The sequence below is a fragment of the Danio rerio genome, chromosome 4 (genome assembly GCF_052040795.2).
Source record: "Danio rerio strain M-AB ecotype USA chromosome 4, GRCz13ab, whole genome shotgun sequence".
Classification (NCBI taxonomy): domain Eukaryota; kingdom Metazoa; phylum Chordata; class Actinopteri; order Cypriniformes; family Danionidae; genus Danio; species Danio rerio.
In genome coordinates, this window is record NC_141024.2 from 19530020 (window position 1) to 19551416 (window position 21397).

General features: G+C 36.0%; 2 protein-coding genes and 1 long non-coding RNA gene across 7 annotated transcripts in view; 1 reads left to right on the forward strand and 2 right to left on the reverse strand.

Annotated features, from left to right (window-relative positions):
* LOC147844699 (uncharacterized) overlaps positions 1-3645 on the reverse strand; it is a 7859-nt gene extending 4214 nt beyond the window's left edge. Inside the window, exon 1 of the long non-coding RNA XR_015483125.1 lies at positions 3438-3645. This is a non-coding gene — a long non-coding RNA (uncharacterized LOC147844699). The remainder of the gene's footprint in view (positions 1-3437) is intronic.
* Positions 1-12383, forward strand: part of impdh1b (IMP (inosine 5'-monophosphate) dehydrogenase 1b) — a 24894-nt gene extending 12511 nt beyond the window's left edge. For all 5 annotated transcript variants that reach the window (XM_087246127.1, XM_087246128.1, XM_087246129.1 and 2 more), the window contains 13 exons: positions 138-186; positions 3058-3159; positions 3243-3317; positions 3471-3677; positions 4691-4778; positions 5488-5687; positions 6702-6792; positions 6878-6973; positions 8513-8656; positions 8735-8879; positions 10594-10737; positions 10818-10901; positions 10993-12383. In XM_087246127.1, coding sequence (XP_087102253.1) covers positions 138-186; positions 3058-3159; positions 3243-3317; positions 3471-3677; positions 4691-4778; positions 5488-5687; positions 6702-6792; positions 6878-6973; positions 8513-8656; positions 8735-8879; positions 10594-10737; positions 10818-10901; positions 10993-11014 — 1447 coding nt within the window. In that variant the 3' untranslated portion in view covers positions 11015-12383. The remainder of the gene's footprint in view (positions 1-137; positions 187-3057; positions 3160-3242; positions 3318-3470; positions 3678-4690; positions 4779-5487; positions 5688-6701; positions 6793-6877; positions 6974-8512; positions 8657-8734; positions 8880-10593; positions 10738-10817; positions 10902-10992) is intronic.
* Positions 12384-12430: 47 nt separating this feature from the next.
* The window catches only part of prrt4b (proline rich transmembrane protein 4b), a 30652-nt gene continuing 21685 nt past the window's right edge, over positions 12431-21397 (reverse strand). The window contains exon 4 of the mRNA XM_087248169.1: positions 12431-16304. Within this exon, the coding sequence (XP_087104295.1) occupies positions 14275-16304 (2030 nt within the window). The 3' untranslated portion in view covers positions 12431-14274. The remainder of the gene's footprint in view (positions 16305-21397) is intronic.

The following is a 21397-nucleotide window of genomic DNA, read 5'->3' on the forward strand; positions in this document are numbered from 1 at the left end:
TAGTTTTTTTTTGACTCTGTTATACGTTGACTCTAATATAGTTTTTTTTAGTTTATAGGTGTATATTTGGATAAATGTGTAATGTATATTTGAATGTTTGTCTCTGATTGTTTTCCGTCTCTCTGTCTCATTTGCAGTGACTTCCTGATCTTGCCTGGCTTCATTGACTTCACCTCAGATGAAGTGGTGAGTTCTAGTCTGAGTTCGTCACACTCTCATTCAGTTTGTTTTCATAATGACGCTGGTCGTTTTAACAGCCCGTCTGTGTGTTCTCTGCACTATTTTTAGCTAAATGGCTGTCTCTTTTGTATCTCTGCTCGCTGGGCCAAACATTTGGGCTTAGAAGCATCCTTTTACTGTTGTCCTTTGCTTTGTTTAGTTTTTTTAAAGGAGGTAGTTTTTGGATATGTTTTAGTTTTTAATTTTTAAAAAATGATTTATCCTAGCCTCAAAATAAATATATTTTTAATTTACTAAATAGTTATTGTTCTAAAATTTGAAGCCACGACAGATTTTTGAAGTATTCATTGATTCATTCATAACAGTGGAAACATTTTACTTATTTTAAATACACAAAGACATATTTAATTATTTATTTTTGTTCAACCACAAGTTTTCCCCCCCCGGAGTTTCAAAAATACTTGACTTTTATGATTTCGTTTGCCTGCAAAGCCTGATTCAGCAGTTTTAAATTTGCATCAGATTGCTGGCAAACCAGCTGCTTTCCCCCCTTAATTTGAATTGTGTTTTGTTTTGCGAACAATCCAATAATAGCACTTACATTAAAAATGTATGAACTTTGAACATTCTGCTCCTTTTCTTCTTTAATTTTATTGCTTTTGGCACACATTAGGGTTTTAAAGATCTTAAATAATGCTGAAGTTCAAAACACAAAACGACCAAGCTAGACTGAAACTGAAAGTGGGTTTATGTAGGCTGCTGTAATAACAGTCTTTGTGTTTGGCTTTTCACAAACTGGCCTTCAGTGAACTGTACATTTGGGAAATTTCCCACTGTGGTGTTCATTTTCCCATGAGGCCGCTCTTCCTCTGTCAGTATGAATGTCAAAGCATATTTTGGGAACTTTGGCTGTTGCGAAGGGATTGTTTACAAGCTAATCAGTGATAGAGGAACACTTCTCAGTGCGGTGTAAAAACTGAAGGTCATGGCCTTCATTGTCACTCTATCCACCCACGTTTTCAAAACCGTGGTTTGCATTCACCTTTACACACATATGCAGTGACGTTTCAACTATGTGTATGTAATTTATGCAGTAAATATGTGGGGTGTGCAACATTATTGATTCATAAAAGAATAGCCATCAAACAATATTCTGCTGTATGATTTTTTTGTGCTGTACCTTGGCTGGTTTATGCATGTTATGGATAAATACGATATAAATACGTTTTTTATGAGTGGTCTGTCGAATTGTTCATTCAAAATATTGGATCAAATAGTTTGATTTATTTAGAAAAATTAAGTTCCTGTCATTTTAAATGGATCATAAAATTGTCAAAAGGTTTGTTCAAAAACTGATTTATTCATTCAGTAACAAAACCTTGCTCTGAGAAGCATAAATCTTTATTGGTGAACCAAAATAAAGAGAGACAGTATTGTGGCTAACATGTACTTCACTCAATATTAATGTTTTATTTGTTTAACTGTTAAAATTAATCACATTTGGGATGACACTGACATTCTTAAAAAGGGCAGTATTGCTGGTGATGTTACAGAATTGTATAATTTCTTCCAAATTATAAATAGAAACAAGAGTTGGTTATAATAATATACAAACATTGTCCAAACGTTGCACTTTTTTTGTTATTTTATGAAAAACAAATGCCTAAAATGAAAACATTTAGTGTAAATTAATCGTAGTTTAACTTTAACTAATGCATTATTAAAGTCTAAAGTTGTATTTGTTAATGCACTGTGAGTTAACATGAACTAACGGTATTTAATTGGAATAACATTAACTTTAACCAAGTTTTGTATTAATTGTTGTATTAGTTGTTTGATTGAATACATTAATTCATCAACATACATTTATCAAATACATCAACAAACATTAACAAATGAACCATATTTTAAATTGTTTTCAATGTTGCTTGTAATTTACTAAATTGAAAACTAAATTTGCATTTTAGTCAAACACATAACTGTAAATTGTAAATCCAAAGAAACTGACAATTCATGTCAGGTCAGTCAGATGCTCTCCTAATTTGTGTATAATATATATAGAGAGAGAAAGAGGGAAAAGGAAAGTAAAAATTAAGTCACACACTAGGCACAGATTTCCTGTTGATTTGATGTGTATAGTTGTGTTTCCATCCAAAGATAGAAATTAAATATATGCGCAAACCTGGAACAACGCATAAAAGATAAGCGAATAAAGCAGCGTTTCCATCCAATGAGTCAAAGAAAACTAAATCGTCACCTCCTGACAAACTGGTGCCAAATATCAACAGTAAAGAGGGAATTTGCTGCGGTAGGAGAAGCTGCATGAATCTTTTCTTTATTTAATACATGATTTGCACCTCAGAAGACAATCCTGACACATAATGAACATGGTGGCGTTTGAAGGCATGAAATGCGGAGCACAGACGTTCTTAACAGTTCTGGAGTTTGCTAACAATATAATAACATGAATACTGATATGGTTAAGGCATTTTAGAATGACCAGAACAACATTTTAGATGTTTTAAAATGTGCTCAGCCTGCCGTTTTTTCCATTCAGACACATTTTTATCATCACATGATCTCTTAAAACAAAATCACATGACCTGTTTTAAAACGCATACTGGAATTTGTTCGGTAGAAGTGTTTTCATCTTAATTTATTTCTTGAATAAAAAGTTGATCCTACTCAGTCCTACTCAGTATTCAAAATTTCTGCGCATCTTGACATTTCTATCAACCGTTTTTTTAAGCATTTCCAAAATAGCTTTTGAGAACATTACAGTTGTGCCTTTAGTGGCCAGTCCAGCAACAGCAGTGTCAAAATAAGTCTAAGCAAGTATTGATTTACCCAAAAGTAATGTTTGCATGTTTTCTGTAGGACCTGACTTCAGCATTGACCAAGAAAATCACACTAAAGACCCCACTCATCTCCTCTCCAATGGATACCGTGACTGAATCCTCAATGGCCATCGCAATGGCAGTGAGTACCCATTACAGCCCTGTTCTGATTGTACTGAACAGGTGTCAGTCATTCATTTAAATGTTTCTGATTCGTTCCCTTAGCTAATGGGAGGAATTGGCATCATTCATCATAACTGCACACCAGAGTTTCAGGCCAACGAGGTCCGCAAGGTCAAGGTAAGACCAGCTATGGATGTCAATGCTTACTGATTTGCCAACATTCTTTAAAATATATATATATATTTTTTTCTTTGTGTTGAGAACTCTCCCTTTAAATGTATGGTTTTATGTTTGTACCTGTTTTTAAATGCTGTTTGTGTGTGTCCGCAGAGGTTCGAGCAGGGTTTCATCACAGATCCAGTAGTCTTGAGTCCTCATCACACTGTAGGTGATGTACTTGAAGCAAAAGTTCGACACGGGTTCTCTGGGATCCCCATAACTGAGACTGGCAAGATGGGCAGCAAACTAGTCGGCATCGTCACCTCAAGAGACATTGATTTCCTGTCTGAAAAAGATAATAATAAATATTTAGAGGAGGTAGGACTGCATGTGTTTTTTTGGTTAACCAGTATTAAAAAAATAGTTTATACCAAAAAATTTTTAATGAACCCATGATTTTTTTTTCTGTCAGACGAACACAGTCGGAGTAGTTTTAAATGTGTCCATGGCTTTTCGAGCTGTAGAATAGTGTTGGATATGGACTCATTTAGTTTTTTATTTTTATTTTAATCATAAATCCATCTTCAAACTAACCCATACGCTGCCAAGGTGTTCACGCATGTCTTATGAAGTGGATTAATTTGTTTTTGTAACAAAAATATTAAAACATTTTTAAATTATGAATTCAAATTACTGACTTCCATCTGCATGCACATATACAACATATTATGCATGATGTAAGGTGTCTAGTCACAAGTACACGGCATTGAAAGAGTAATATACTGTTTAATTTTATACAGTAATGGCAAGTCAACCAGTTTTATGTTTGCTGTCTTCTGTGGTAAACAAATTGTATTTATTTGATTTCCATGAGATGCATCTATTCCCAGAACTTTGAATGCGATACGAATGCATCAGTCACGCATAATGTACATTCGGCTGCCACCAGAAGTCAGTTATTGGAGTTTATAATTTGTAGATATGAAATGTTTCTGTTACAAAGACACATCAATGTGGTTCATAAGATACGTTAACCCTTTGGCAACGTGGGTTTGATGAACGATTTATGCGCTTTTGGGTGCTTTAAAATAAGCCACTATCCTCCACCCCATTATATAGCATGGAAGAGCCAGGATAAAATATCAAATGACTCAGACTGTGTTCGTCTGACAGAATAAAATGTCGAAAATGGCACAAGGGAGTAAGTAAATTAAATCATTTTCACTTTTGGGAAAACTGTTTCTTAAAGAAAAGCTTTTCAAAGTATTTTTCACAGAGTATTTAATTATGTTGGTTAACATTATATTTACAAACAGAACTGTATTGTAAAGTGTTACCATAAAACATCAGTGCTGGGCTCTTAAGACGGTGTGTCTGTTATTGACTTCCAGGCCATGACTAAAAGGGAAGATCTTGTAGTCGCTCCTGCCGGTGTCACATTAAAAGAAGCCAATGACATCCTGCAACGCAGCAAAAAAGGTAACAACAAACAGATTGTGAAATTATATCATCGTAGCCATTAACTGAATATCAGTTGTCCTTTGAGTCCTTCAGTTCCCTTCCACCCATATTAAACTTGCATCTCCAGTTTCACAAACAAGGCTTAAGGAAAATCCTAGACTAAAATGCATGTTTGAGCTATCTTAAATGAAAATAACTTGCATTGATATATTTTAAGATAAGTCAGTGTGAATGTTTAGTCTCAACATACACACTAGTGATATGTTTTTCAAAGGCATTTTAATATGAGCTGCTTCAATACATGATTAAATTAAGGCCTAGGCATGGTTTACGCAAAGCCTTAATTGTGAAACTGACATCCTGTATTAAAGGTTTTGATAGTGTTATGTTTATATATATGAATGAGCCATTTTTTATTAAATGAGAGCAATTTTGCATATATTTCTAGCACAAACAAATGAACACTAGATGTAGTCATGTTAAAATACTGACAATGAGAGATGTGACGATGATAACTGACGATGATAGCTGTCGTAAAAATGTGTTGTAAATGTAGTTTACTAACATAAATGACTAAAGTGCAATAAAATAAACACTTAAAATTGCATTTTGAATGTTTCCTCAACATTTAGATTGAAAAAACAAAACAATAAAAAGACTAAAACCTCAAATAACTAAAAAGATATTGTCTGCAGTCTAAATAGGTTAAATTGATTTACTTGTCCAGGTAAACTGCCCATTGTGAATGACAAGGACGAGCTGGTGGCCATCATCGCCCGCACAGACCTGAAGAAGAACCGGGATTATCCTCTGGCCTCCAAGGATTCGCGCAAACAGCTGCTGTGTGGAGCCGCCATCGGCACCCGTGAGGACGACAAATACCGACTCGACCTGCTCACACAGTCTGGGGTTGATATGGTGGTTCTGGTAGGTCTCTCTTTTTAATAAATTGAATACAACCTTGTTGTTTTATAGCCAAAACAATAGTGCACTATTTTGACCAGTAAAGGTAAAGTATGCAGTGTAACCAATGCAACCATACAAGTTACAATCAAAGTTCTTCTATATCTTTTATTTTTCCATGCATATAATTAGTCTACTATGTCGAGGTGTTTCATAAACCTACCTTTTTCATTCTTCTCCTAGACCTTTTGTCCAAACAGTGGCAGGTGTATCTAGAGACTTTGAATAACAAAAAGTTACAAATTTTAGATTCATTAAATGGTTGATATTACAAGACATAGTTTATTAAGTTTACAAAGCTGTGGCTGTAAAATGACTTGGCCTATAGTTTAATTAAACAGTTCAAATAATTGTCATTAGTGTCTAGAAGTCAAAGTTAAAGGGACAGTTCACCCGAAAACGTCAATTCGCTCACTATTTACTCATAATCAAGTGCTTCTGAACGTTTATGAATTTATTTCTTCTGTTAAACCCAAAAGAAGATATTTTGAAGAATGTTAAAAAAGCAACGCTTAATATCCATAGTAGGAACAAAGACACAATTGAAGTCAATGGCAGTTTTTTTCCCGCAACACTTATCAGTATATCTTTCTTTGTGTTTATCCATGCTCAAACATGCTTGAAAAAAGAGCTTGAGTACTGGAAATGATAATAGAATTTACATTTTTGGGTGATCGCTTTAAATGTAATGAGTTTGTAAAGAAATCTGTTATCTACAATATAACTTAGTGTTTTTGAATTATCAAAGTTTCCGAAATCACTGTAGATATAGATATGGTATATAAATATATATTAAAAATAAGAGACAATTGTATTTATCTTAGAACAATGTACTTTACCTTTACTGTATCCAATACACAAAGTGTTTCCCAGCAGACATCTTGATATGAGTATGACATCCAACATTACAGGCTTGATCATGCCGCTGTAATTGAGCATTTTAAACTCACTGATGTTTTTATTTTGTCTGTTTTGCAGGATTCGTCACAAGGCAACTCTGTATACCAGATTAATATGATCCATTATATCAAGCAGAAGTACCCAGAGCTGCAGGTTGTGGGTGGAAATGGTAAATACTGGACTTGACAGACAGTTACCTCAGAGTTGCTCGGCCTGGTTTTCTTTAAGCTCAGTGTGTTTTCTCTGTCTTACAGTGGTTACAGCTGCGCAGGCGAAAAATCTGATAGATGCTGGAGTGGACGCACTGAGAGTGGGAATGGGCTGTGGGTCAATCTGCATCACACAGGAAGGTCAGGACTGAATCTGTAATACATTTTTATAATGTGGCGAGGGATGTCACTGTCAGATATTTAAGGAAGTCCAGTGGCATAGTTAGTCATGTTAAATGAAGCAATAAGGCTTTCCTCTTGTAACTGCAGACGGGTTCATTGCCTGAAGCTTTTCTATAATGTGTGCTTTGTGGCCATCTAGTGGTCATACATATGTACTGTTGTTTTCTATTATAAATGTCGGCTTTACTTTTGATTCCACAACTGAACTGATTATTTTGTTTTAATTTAATTGATAAATTATGACAAGCAATGTAAGCATTTATTTCATGTGCCAAACTAAGGAAAACTGAAATGGTATTCTCTCTTTTTGAACCAGATAACCAGATCCATCAAAGATCACATTATTTTGGCAAAATAAAAATCATGCTCCAATACAGTGCTTTAACAAACTTTGGAATATTTTGTGTTAATATTAAACAGCTTTAAAATGAGTGTAAATCTTATTCTCGACTACATATATTTAGATATAATAAACATCTCTCTCTCCTTCTGGCCACAGTCACTCAATATGGCAAAAATAGCAATATTGAGAACAAAAGAAACAATAATAATTATTTGTAAAACTTTTCTTAATTATTTATGGTAATATTATTAAATTATTTGTAATATATAACATATAATTATATATATATATATATACACCATACATTTTATAATATGCTGTAATAAATCAGTTCAAAATTGTACTGTGTAAATAAAATAAGATGACATATTTCATTGACAGAAGAGTGATATGATCAATCAGATATTCATAGTTAACATTACCTTATGTTTTTTTTTTTTTTTTTTGGGAACAGTGAAAATTAAAGCTTTTTTGTTTCCAACAGATTAAAAATATGATTGCAATTTCATATTTGTTAAGACATTTGTTGTGTTACATTTTCAAGTGTACATGTACAATTCCCAGTGAAATGCAGCTTATTTGGAGGATTTTATAGCAAACCAAGCTTCTCTGTGACACTGAAAATGCCTCTAGTCACATTCATCGATTTTGTATTCAAGTTTGCATCTCTGTAATCAGACAATATACACTATGAAAAGGTTACCATAGTTTGAAAACCTGTAATATTAGTACAGATAGTTCATTTAAAATGAAAATATACTTATTCGAAGAATGTTGGAAACTCAATAGCCACTGATATCCATAGAAAACAATGCTATGGAAAAAAATCAATGGCTACCAGTTTTCAAAATATCTTCTGTTGTGTTTACAGTAAAGAGAAACTAAACAAGTGTAAAAGTGAGTAAATGATGACAGAATCTTCATTGAATTAATAAGAAACAATCCCAACGCTCTTTTTTTTATCCTATTATTTCAAGTTATATCAGAGTTTTTTGTGCAGTTTTGATAGCACATGACGTCTTGCAACTGCTATTGATTTTAACTGTCTAAAATAACATGGTTGACCATTCCAAGATGGCGAATGTGTCTAGAGCAGTCAAATGTGTATATCTGTGATCATTATGGCTGACATGTTTCATTTTGGCTTCTTCTAGTCATGGCTTGTGGGAGACCTCAAGGTACCTCAGTTTATAAGGTGGCAGAATATGCTCGGCGGTTTGGAGTGCCAGTCATTGCAGATGGAGGCATCCAGACTGTCGGCCACGTGGTGAAGGCTTTGTCTCTGGGGGCATCGACAGGTAATTATTACACTAGCTCACTGTTAGCATTGAAATGGGCTGAAAATCTGATTACATACTTGTGTTTTTTGTGCGCAGTGATGATGGGGTCTTTGCTGGCCGCCACCACCGAAGCTCCGGGAGAGTATTTCTTCTCTGATGGGGTGAGACTGAAGAAATACAGAGGCATGGGCTCACTGGATGCCATGGAAAAGAACACCAGCAGCCAGAAACGATACTTCAGGTGCGTGTTTGTTGAGATATTCAGCATTAGGAAAACTACTGATATGGTTAGAATTAAATACTGTGCCAAATAAAGGCCTTAAAGTAGCTTAATGTAGTATAAACTAATTGTTTTTTTAGATTACACTTTACGATACGCGTAAAAATGTTCTCTTACTTGGAGTTTTTGTCTTGTTTTTTTGTCCAAATATCTAAAAGTTCTCAAATCAAGAAGCTTTTTTTGGACATTTAAAACATACATACTTGTTTTAATAAATAATTTACCAAAATTAAGTGGGGTTTTCTTAAAATCAAGCTAAATAATTGGTCAATGGGGTAAGTTAAATAATCTTGTTTTTTCTTTTGACATCGATTATTTTGCTTGCGCCGCTGGCAGATTATTTAGCTAGTTTTAATGTAATGTAATGCGAGTATTTACCAGCTATTGGTGGAGTGGGGAGCGATAGAGCCAATTCAGTGGATGGGGGGAGGATTGGGAGACCATAATGGGTAAGGGCCTAAGGAGGGAATTTAGCCAGGACACCGGGGTTACACCCCTACTCTTTACGAGAAGTGCCATGGGATTTTTAATGACCACAGAGAGTCAGGACCTCGGTTTAACGTCTCATCCGAAAGACGAATGAGGATTGAGGAAAAACTCACTTAATTTTGGCATATTATTTCCTAAAACAAGACTACATTTTTTGAATGTCCATAAAATGCTTCTTAATTTAGGAATTGCTTGATTTTTTTTGTTTGTTTTTGCAGTGTGTTAGTAAATGTTAATGTATTTATAAAACTAAGAAGGAACAATACAGCATTTATTAATCCTAGTTCAACATCTACTGCATTATTAAAAATCCAAAGTTGTGCCTAACAGTAAGTTATTAAACTGAGTATCAAGAAATAACAATAAACAACTTTATTTTCATTAACAAATGTTCAGTTTGGTCATGTTAGTAAATGCACTACTACATGGAACCTTATTGTAAACTTATTAATTTTTGATACAGAATTTTGGAAATGGAAAAGCATAAATAGTGCAAAATAATAACTTAAACGTTCTTTAAATTTTTTTTTTTTTGAGGAAAAATGGTTATTTTGCAACAATCAAATAACAATCCCGGAGCATTGCAGGTTATTTCATTTTCTAATAACCTAAAAATAACTACTATACTTTAGTTTTAGATTATTATAAAATAAAATAACCTGCAATACTCTAGGAATGTTATTTCATGATTGTAAAATAAAATTAGTTAACATTCTTTATATGTTATTGTCTGTTTTTAGGTAATGCTATATTATGGTTGCAAAACAACCTAAAATATACTATTTGGAACAATTTATTTCTAGATTATTAAAGAAAATAAAACAGATAAAAATAACCAGATTTAAAAGTTTCTATAATGTTATTATGCAAAAAAACAGATAAAAAGTAACCAAACATGAACCAATACTAACATTTGGAGAATGTTTTGAGTTAGCTGGGATGAATTGGTGGTGTTTTAAATGCGTTTACCAGCTTTAATAGAAAGTTTACTTTGGTAGGTTTTTTTTAAAACCAATTATGGCCTGATTTTGTTGAAAATTACTTCACACATCACTTTGATATTCAATTTTAAGCCTATTTAGTATGCAATAGTGTACTATTAAAGTTATAGTATAATATGCTACAGTATGCAGTACCAATCATCACACGACCTTTTTCCCCCTGTGCTTATTGGCTGTGCTCGCAGTGAGGGCGATAAAGTGAAGGTGGCTCAAGGAGTGTCCGGCTCAGTGCAGGACAAAGGCTCCATCCATAAATTTGTCCCATACCTCATCGCTGGAATCCAACACGGCTGCCAAGACATTGGTGCTAAAAGCCTCTCTGTACTTCGGTAAGTTTGTGTCTGTGTTGAATCGCACATTCCACGCTACTTTCAAACCCTAATTACACTGTTTTTGTCTACACATCAAGCTCCATGATGTATTCCGGAGAACTAAAATTCGAGAAGAGGACCATGTCAGCTCAAGTGGAGGGTGGCGTACATGGACTTCACTCGTAAGTCACTAGGGGGCGCCATTGTTTAACTTTACATTTCTATTTTAAAACCTAATATACATATCTGAAACCATTATCTCTATGTTTATAGCTTCGAGAAGCGTCTTTACTAAATCAAGCAGACGAAACACGGATGGGAAGCAGCGACCAAACACCTCAGACAAAGTTATCCCACCCTGCCAGCACACATTGTGAAAGAAAAGTATTACTAGTTTGAGAGCAGGACCTCAAACTAATCCAGTCCACAAAAACATGGCAGTTGCACTCAAAGGGGGCATCAGGGTTACCAAAAAACTCCCTGTGTTTGTGTTTTCGCATCTGTCTATTAGCAGCTCAGCAAAAACAAGGCAGCATTTGGTGTGAATATTCCTGACCGCCTTTTCCCTCAAACTGAAATAAGTTTTTCCTACGGGCAGCACTAATATCTCCACATCTACCAATAAAACGATGACTGCCATAAAACCAAGTGCTCCAAATATACTTGAGGCAATCTTTTCTGTAGTAGACTTGTAACTACTGAAGATGCGATATGATATATTTTTGATTTTAGAAGACAGGTTAAAGAGGTACGTCGAAACATTCATGTCAATTTTGTGATCGTTAAATCTGTCGTTTTATGGGTGGGACGGATCTTTATGTCCACCATTTTGCGTCCTGTAACTGTGGGTACAATTCATACTGAAAATTGATTACCAAATATGATATCTGTAGATATATACATACGTACAGTAGTTGCTCTGAGAGTATCATGAAATCATGTGTGGAATATATTTTCTGACCAAAAAAAGCTGGAAGGGTTTGTTGATTTATCAGGGTTGATGAATAATGACGGACTTTTAATGCAGCCTTTTTGGGAATTTTAAAGAAGAGTAGTTATTATGGGTCTTTGTGAATACAATTGCGATTTTTAATACTTGCATGCTGTGGTTTTCTTTTTTTCTTTTTTTTTTATAAGTCATAATATGGCAACATTTGTACTATTTACATAACTGCCAAATGTGTTTTGGTTTTTGTTAACTTGACTATTTAATCTTCTTTAAAAGCCAAAAAGATGCTGTGATGGTCCTGGTTATTTCTCAGGATGTATTTATCTGTGTCATCTAAACTTCACCTACAACTTTGTATGTTGGGTAAACCAGTGAGATGCCTTGAATTGTGTAATAAATGAAGGACACGTCTGTCTTAACCCAAAAATCACTGCCAAAATGAAGCATGTTAGCTATAAACATTTACTTTAGTGTTTTTGTTTAGCTTTTTGGTATCAAAATCAGACAATAGTATTGTATTTTCTTTCAAATTTTCAGTATAACCATGTACAAAGATGCATATTTTAATCAACTGGATGTTGATAACCGTTTGTATGTTGCTACGCCCACAGTCACAGTCTTTGACAACTCGAGAGCCTCGTTTGTTTACGGCAGGTTGCATATCCTGTTCGATATTGCTGATGATATATGAAAAATAAACTTAATCTGTTACGCATTTTGTTTTGCATGCTTTATGGAGGTAAAATATACCTGCTTTGGACCTCAGTTTTTAATATTTATTGAAAATCTCCAACAGCCTTTAAACAACAAACATTAGATGTATCAGCTGTTTCTCACATAGTTTTCATGCACGCTATAAAATGTACAAAGTCATAATATGTATTGAGCAACAGTGTAATGAGTATTTCAGATAAATTATTGTCATCAAATATACACTATGAGGAAGATAAAATGGCAGTCTGTGCTCTATAGTTCAGTTTGTTAAGTGCTACAAAACAACTGAACTACAGAGACGTTTTCTCCCTCATATTTGATAAAACTTTTTAGGCCCTTCGACGTCATAATGCATTATTGCAAACAAACGAATAAACAGTGACTTGCAGTTACCTGTGCGACTAAACACTAGAAGCACAAAGACTGTTTCTAAAATGATGCAGATTACAAAATTAGACACAGTATTGATAGCATTTTCTGAAGCTAGATTCTGTAGTATTTGTTTTACAATATGGATATCAGTAGTTTGCACTCTCACAGTATTAATCATATAGACCAAAAAGCTATTTTGTACAAATTGATACAAACGTCACTCTTAGTAGTGTAGAGAAATTTTGAAAGCAATGCTTTACACTTACAAATTTATCAATAATCAAAGGACTTTTGTACAAAAATCTGCCTAAGCTTCTGGCAAGTGGTGGCACTTCATAAACCTTTATAAGGATATTGACTTCAGAATCCATCTCTTTGGAGAACTTACCTGACAGGAACATACCAAAAACATCCTGAAATTGAAACATTTGGCACAGTTCTAGTCCAACACACATCTGACAGCTTGGTAAATACACTCACCAAGTCACCTGATTTGCCCCTTTCCTGCTTATCACATCACTGCATGGGTGCTTCTCAATCGGAAGGATGTGTCCTAGTAAGGCTGCATATCTACCCTGCCATGCCATCAAGCTTCGCTGAAGGACATCTCAATTAGAAGGATGCTTAGTAGGCAGTCTTTGCTTCGTGTCCTATTTTGAAGGGTACATCTGGTGTTATTCATGGCATCCTTCGTTTACCCTTAATCTATTGCACACATTCAATTCACAAACACTTAGCTGAAAATAAGCTGAGCACTGTGCTAATTAAATTCCATTATATAATGCAAAAAAACAACAAAAAACATTTGGAGATGAAAATCAATGTTGTAAATGCATCGCATAATGCTTGTGTTATGTAAACCACTGAGAGAATACAGACAGTTGTCATTACTTGTACTGCATTGACTGAAAACTGGTGAATATAAAGATTTTTATATGAAGTAATCTTTATGGTCATGTTACATGGGGGAACTTTCGCCAATGGTGCCATCAATGGACAACCCAGTGTGACACAGGGCAACTAACTAGTGCAACTGGACCCAGATACAAATTTCTTGCCCTTTCCTCATAGGAAAGTATCCAAGCAAAATCACTTTGCCTAGCAACATTGCTCAAAAGTTGCACCATGTATCCTCACCTGTAGGGTGAATGTCTACTGAAGAGATTTTTCTCCAGCTGAGCATTTTTTTCTGCTGTTGTAAAAGGAACCCAGGCAGTCGAAGTAGCACTCACACCTGAGCTTTTTTAGCAATTTGGTGGATACTCGCCCTTAGATTAGGATTTAATATTACTTGTGCACAGTGACTGCAAGGGTGGATAAATGTATGACAGCCATTTGCACTTACAAGACCATATAGTAAGAGTTGACATTCTAGTACTAAGTCCTATGCTTAGATGGACTCTACCAATTAAGCCTTAGAAGAACTGGAGTAGGAATCCTAGTGATGATTTGAGAAGCACCCCGAGTCTTTTGGCTTTATCATATTACATCATTCTTCTGTCTGAAAGTTGAGGACTCCCCTAGAGGTCAATAGTCTCGCTGCAGATGCTAAGAGCATCTATCTGTCTGCACACACTGATAAACTCTTCTTGGACGGACTGATCAAACTCCGACTGCTGGTCCAGACTGTCCTCTGACTTTAATGTTCTGTAGGGTCTCTGTACGTTGTCTCGTTGGTGCCCAGAGCTGGCAGTGTGGCTGGAACCTCCACTGAGGGTAGATGATGGAGGATGGTGTCCTTCTGGAGTAGAGCACAGAACTAGAGAAGAACCACCCAGAGACTGTCTGTAGAGGGAAGAGGAACTGGAGCTGCCTCTCCAGCGCTCTGGAGATGAGCAGCAAGTGGAAGATGAGAGTGAGGGAGATGGGGATGGAGGAAAACCCAACGACGGACCATTCATTTGGGCTTGAGGGGGAATGGGAGCCTGCGGTAGCACCTCCACACATGATGATGTTCGGTATAACCCTGGATCAGGAATAAGGGTGCCTCTCGCTGTTTGGGCACCACTTGAGATGGTTTCTCTACCATTCAGGGAGCGGTCACTTGAGGTGAAGGGTCGTAAGGGGCTGAAGATGCTCATGGGAAATAGAGACTCACTAAAAAGTGCCTCATCAATGCTTCGACGCAGATTTATAGGTGATGGAGGACGCAGGTCTGCTGTAGAGTCACTTGTACAGGATGAACCCATAGAAGGGGCACCGGTGTTGGGATGAGTGTTGGGCAAATCCAGGTCAAGGTCACGGTAGGCCAGTGCACGGTTGCTGTGATACAAAAGGTCAAGACCATTTAAGCTGCCTAGACGGTCATCCACAAGTGTGTACAATGGTAGGCACTCTGTCTCCCCATGCCCAATTGGATCACAGATAGCAAGCTTCTCCTGATGTGATAGAGTCCACTGATAGCTTCCAGGAATAATTGGTGACTTTGCTGCTAGAAGTTCAGTCCAGCAACTACCTGCCTGGGGAAGGTGATCGGAACAGTAGACTGGTTGAGCAACTACCAGAACCAGTGTGAGACAAACCACTGCTTCACACACTCTGCAGCTGAACTGGAAAGTCCACCATGGCCAAGGGCGAAAGGACTCAACACTTCCAGCCATGCCAAGAGCGTGTAGCATGGCGTAGAGTTGCAGACCAGCACAGGCCAGAGAGAAGATGGCAGAGAGTAGCACTGCAGCTGCAGCTCTGTCCCAATCTCGGCTCTCTGCAAATGGGCAGCGGTTGTAGCGTTCAGCTGGTGTTGGCGATGTGTTGTTCAGATGATAAATATGCTTGGAGTCAGCACGAACATAGCAGTAGAACACAAAATATGCTGCTGATAGGAAGGTTGCCAGAGCCACAAAGGCACCTCTAGAGATCAAGGACAGAAACAGGTAGACTCGTTGGTCAACATGCAGTAATGCAACGGGGCCAAAGGCAGCAGCAAAGTGCAGAAGCACCAAGCCGGCCAGGATGCAAGGTCTCTGAAAGACGGAATAGGATAGCTGCATGCGGGAGCGCATTGATAGGAGAAGGAACACTAAGCCAAAGGCAGCAGTCATACAGGGGAATGGAGCCTCGTAAAGTAACAACGAGGCCTCTGTGGATGACATACGGTCTTGGTATCCATATGCATCATACACTAGGGCAAAGGCCCTAGTGGAGCCAGCTGCAACTAGGCAAAAACTGACCAGAGCAAAGTAGCCACAGCCTGATGGGTACTGTAGAGGCAGGCACAGAAGGTTCAGGGTGGAGGCCAAAGCAACTAGACAGAACACTGTGCCCAGGCCGTAGATGTGGGCTTCCCACGCTGAACCCCATGTTGCCAGGGCACTGTTCCAATCTGAATACAGTGCCACAAACATAGGTGGGGCTGGAAACAGTATAGGACTCTGAGAGAGGTTGGTGGAGACCGTGGTTGTGCTGTCATTTTTGCTGCTGTTGCTCAGGACAGTGGTGGGCCAAGTGTCACTAGAACTGCAAATTCCAGACCGTTCTGCGTTGCAGTCAGGGAGTGCAGATTCTTGGGTAAAGTCTGTCAGCCAGTCTTCAGACACGGTGGAGGGCATTTCTGAAATAAATAGAATGCATATTGCACAATTAGTCAAAAATACATGCAAATATTGTTTAAAGTCATTATTTTTGAGCCTTAAAGAGATAGGTCACCCTAAAATTAAAGTTCATTTTCTAATTTTTTTCACTTGTTCCAAACTCTTCTGAGTATCTTTCTTTAGGCAAACTTTATTTTAATGGTCCATTTGTTGAATTTAAGTTACATTGCATCTACATACCAACTAAATCTCATTAGATTATAAGTAGACTGTTAGGTTGGGGTTATGGTTGGGGTTAGGGTTAGTGTAAGTTGACATGGACTTGCAAAGTTTCTTATGGTCTGTTAAATGTCTGTTGAAAAAGTAGTATCAACAGATATTAAGCAGACAGTCTACTAAGACTCAAATGGACCATCAAAATAAAGTGTTGCCCTTTTTTTCTGTCAAACACTAAGGAAAATATACTGAAGAATGTTTTGAATGAAAAACAATATTGACATCCATAGTATTTTTGTTCCTACTATGGATGTGCTGCAGTGGCTGCTTTTTCCCCAACACACACACACGCACACTCATATTTCGTTTTGAGTTTAACAAAACAAAGAATTTTAAAACCACCTGACTGAGTGAATGGTGAGAACTTTGTTTTATTTTGTGGGAACTACCCCTTTAAAAGGGGTAAGGTGTACTATCCTACATTTGCTTGTCCCTTATTTAGCATTTTATCCCAGAGTTTAAACATTACCTGTTGAGTTCATTTTAAAAATGCAACATGATGCCATCTAATTGAAATTTTTTTTTAGGAAAACAGCTGTGTTGATTATGGGAAATTTATTTAAACTAACAAAATGTGTAGGATCCCCCTTTTTTAAACAAATATTTCATAGACTGTCTACAAAATGGTTATTCCAACACAGACAACCAAAGCATTCATTACTGTCACCAACATCTCTGACAACCTATGATTTGTTTTTCTGCAATAGACATCACCACTAGAGGGCATTTTTGAGGTGTCTGTTAAGCTGACTATGTTTCCAAGTGGAAAACAGCGGTTTGACCAGGGATATTCCCAAATCTGGGAAACCACATGTCTAATGTTTGGAATCTATTAAAGGTAACTGCGCTCATAATGATATTTACTTCAGGAGTAGAAAAACTATTATTGTGAGAGAGTGGGAGAACTTCTTTATCGAAGTGGCAGGGATTGGTTGGGTTGCCAAGAAAGGCAAAGACGCAACATCTGGTGTTTGTATATAAATCTAATTGTGACTGTATTGTTTGATTCACAGAATTCACTGGGAGGAGGCTGCTGTTTTAGATTTTAGATTATATGGCTTGGCTCTGGTCCTGACGAGTGTTTCATACATCAGTTTCTTAACTCTGGAACATTTAAAGTTCCATGAGAAAATAATTTCCAATTCTGCAAATGCTTCATAACGCTTACCAAACATTATACTTGGAACGGATGTATTAGTAATCCAAAATCAAGTCCTCAGATGACCTGACATTACTATACAGCATGTACACTTTATGCAAACCCACATAGGTTTATTTGTGACATTTAATGTGCCCCCGTATAATGTATTAAGACATCCAAAACATTTAAATCCGCCTGCACTAGAAGGATTGCAGCGGGTGTGCAATATCGCCTAAGATGGATGATATTAGCCTCCGCAGCCATATCAGTCGTGCTCATAACAGTGTGGAAATGTACATCAGCTCTTCAGAGACTGACACATCTAATTACACCCTTTACAGAGCAGATCAGAGTCATACCTCATCATAGCTGTCACCATCAGGCGTTCTAATAGAGCTGGTGAGTTTATTGAAGCTCTGAGACAGAAATCGTGAAGCTTTATGGGCCATTCTACAGAATGCTGCTATTTGTGTGCCTGGATAAATCTGTAAAGAATAACTAACAATGAATAGACTGCTACCTTTTGTCAGTGTAGACATTTACTAACATTTCTGTTGAGTATAACTTTGAAACTACAAGCAAGTCATTATAATCAGACTGTCTGCTTAATATCTGCTAACACTTTTTTTTGGTCAACATATGATCTCACTATTAACAAACAATTAACTAAGACTTTCAGCTCAATAAACTACTAATTTATTGCATATTGGTAGTTAGTAAGGTAATAGTTGGGTTAGGGTAGTAGAAGGATTAGGGATGTAGGGATTGTACTTCATAAAGTACTAATAAACTGCCAATATCTTACTACTTAGCAGGTAATAAGCCAGAAGTTTGTAGTAGCAATTGGTACATGCACTAAAGTGTTAACCCCCTTTCCCCCAACAGACATTCTACTGACACATAATGTCCAAATTAACTCTAATCGTACTGTCTACTTATGCTTTACAATAAGAGAGAGGGAAGTTTCACAGGTTGTTTACAGCTGGTATACGATATGTTTACAGAAATGAATAACACAAAAAAATGACTGATTTAAACGGAGATACAAAATCATTTAAGCTTGTACTCTTTTGATTATTTTTTGACCTTGAGATAGTTAAAAACACCTGATTCATGGTGTAGATGCTCATGTAGTTAAATTGGTTCTAACAGCAACAAAACACCATATACTGCAGTATTCTCCATTTTTATTTTGGTCATTTGTGTATTTTTTTCTCTCCCTTTTTTGGTATACTTAGGTTCCAGTGTTAAAAATTAGTAGGACTTAGTTTACTTAGCCCCCCTAAAATTGGACGTTTCTTTTTGTCAGCCGTCGGTGGCAGACTTTGGCGATATGATTGAGGCCTCTCTCTCTCGCTCAGCTTTCCCTTTTTGTCAGTAACGGTGCTGCATGCATCAGTTTCCCACAATCGTCAAAAGTTAAGCCCCAAATTGACAAAGGTAATAAAAAATGTAACTTCAGTCAAGTTCATGTTGTGAAAAATCTAAATATCCACTGTTGATTATATTAGACTTTTGATTTCAATAGCCATTTTTAAAACTTTTACTATAGGAGGTTCTCGGCCATGATAGGCTATTATTAATCAGAAATTGAGTGTACTTAGTTTTATGTTAGGAAATGCAAGTTTGAATTTATAAACAGTCGGCAAGTCCTGGAGAACAGATGTAACATATTGATAAAATGTAGTTTTCTGTCATGTTCATGAAGTAATAATTTAACTTATTTAGTTTTGCCTTCATTCATTTTTGTTTTCAGTAGTGACATAATGAACGAGTCTTCAACACATGATTTTTCTACAAAACATTTTTAAATATAATCGTTTAACTAAATCATTTCTAATAACTACTTTTTTTTGTCTTTCCCATGGTGACAGTTAGTGCATACTATTTTATTAGTTATTTTGAAAGATAGTTGTACTCAGATTTAAGTGTAATTAAAAGACTTAAATAGGTTATGTTGTTTTGGAAGGTTAGAATAAGTAGTTAAGTTATTGTATAACTGGTTTGTAATACTGTCCTTAAAATTGTTTTAAAAAAAACTAAAACTGTTTTTATTCCAGACAAACTAGAAGAAATAAGACTTATTAATATGGATTAGAAGATTTATTTTAATTTTATAGGAAATAGTATGAAGATTTCTTTGGTTTGTTAAAGATCACTTGGGAAACATTATTTTAAATTAATGGGAGAGCAAACAATTGACTTCAACTGTGTTAATGTTTGTTTAACAGATGTGCTTGAAGTTAAAAATGTGTTATTCTACAATACAAAGTTACTATGAATGTCTACTCAACAATGCAATTACAATTTAACATGAAAGATTATTTTGAATTTAAGTTATTTAATTAGCTCGTTAATGAAGACTGCAGAGTGATGCAAGAAAAAAATGAAACCCAATGAAATTTAAATACTTGTTTAAGTGGTTAGTGATGTACAGTTGCAATCAGAATTATTAAACCACCTGAATTATTAGCCAACCCTCTCCCCCCATTTATTTTTCCCCCAATTTCTGTTTAAAGGGGAGAATATTTTTTTTTTGTTCAGCACATTTCTAAACATAATAGTTTTAATAACTCATTTCTAATAACTGATTTATTTTTTTTTCCATGATGACAGTAAATAATGTTTTACAAGATATTTTTTAAGACACTTCTATACAGCTTAAAGTGACATTTAAAGACCATATTTTTTTCCGGAAACAAATATAGCTTAAAGGGGTTAATTATTTTGACCTTAAAATGGTTAAAAAAAATTAAAAACTGGTTTTATTCTAGCTAAAATAAAGCAGATAAGACTTTCTCAAGAAGAAAAAATATTATCAGACATACTGTGAAAATATCCTTGCTCTGATAAACATAATTTGGGAAATGTTTAAAAAAAAATCAAAGGGGGTTTAATAATTCTGATTGCAACTGTATGTAAAAGTGTGCCCCCTAAAAGTACAAGTGGCCCCTGCCCCAGTAACTCTGGTCCAGAACCACCACTGGGAACATCCCTTCAAGATTTACATATACTTCATATTAAATTAATGACTAAATTGATAAAGAAGTTTCTAACTCATTTAATATAATTCCTTGTGAATTTCTTTAAAGATTATAAACAAAGGTCAAATCAGATCATTTTTAGCATATTCTTTTCACTTTCCGAGTATGACGTCAACCCACCTCCACATTACAAACATGCTTGGATGTTGTTGAGACCCTGACTCATATTGGGTTGCTTTCACAGTCTTTTATATGTTGGCAGTGACAGAAATTTCCTGTTACACCCAGACCTAAATTAACTACTTTATGACCTTCCTTCTTAAAAAGAAAAAAGAAAAAAAAAAGCAATGGGCTATGCAGAGACATGGGTCACTCCCAAAGGTGGCTCTGGTATTTTTTTGCACTGGTTTTGCCCTTTCTGGTTGATGACCACCACTTTGTCTAAATATACTCAGTGGTGAGCATTGGCTTCTATTTTAATGTCAAAAACCTATCTATTTTTTTTTTCTTAGCTTGATTAATGGTAGTGTGTGTAACAGGCGCGTACTGTTCATTAGACGCTTCTCTTTAATCAACACTAACCACCAAAAAGCACTCATTAGATTTATAGCTTGACATTAAGATGGCTGTTTATCCACTTACATTAAATATAGGTTACAGTCGAGTCCTTCTGTTCACCACAAAGTGGCTCAGTGGAATGGACTGACCTGAT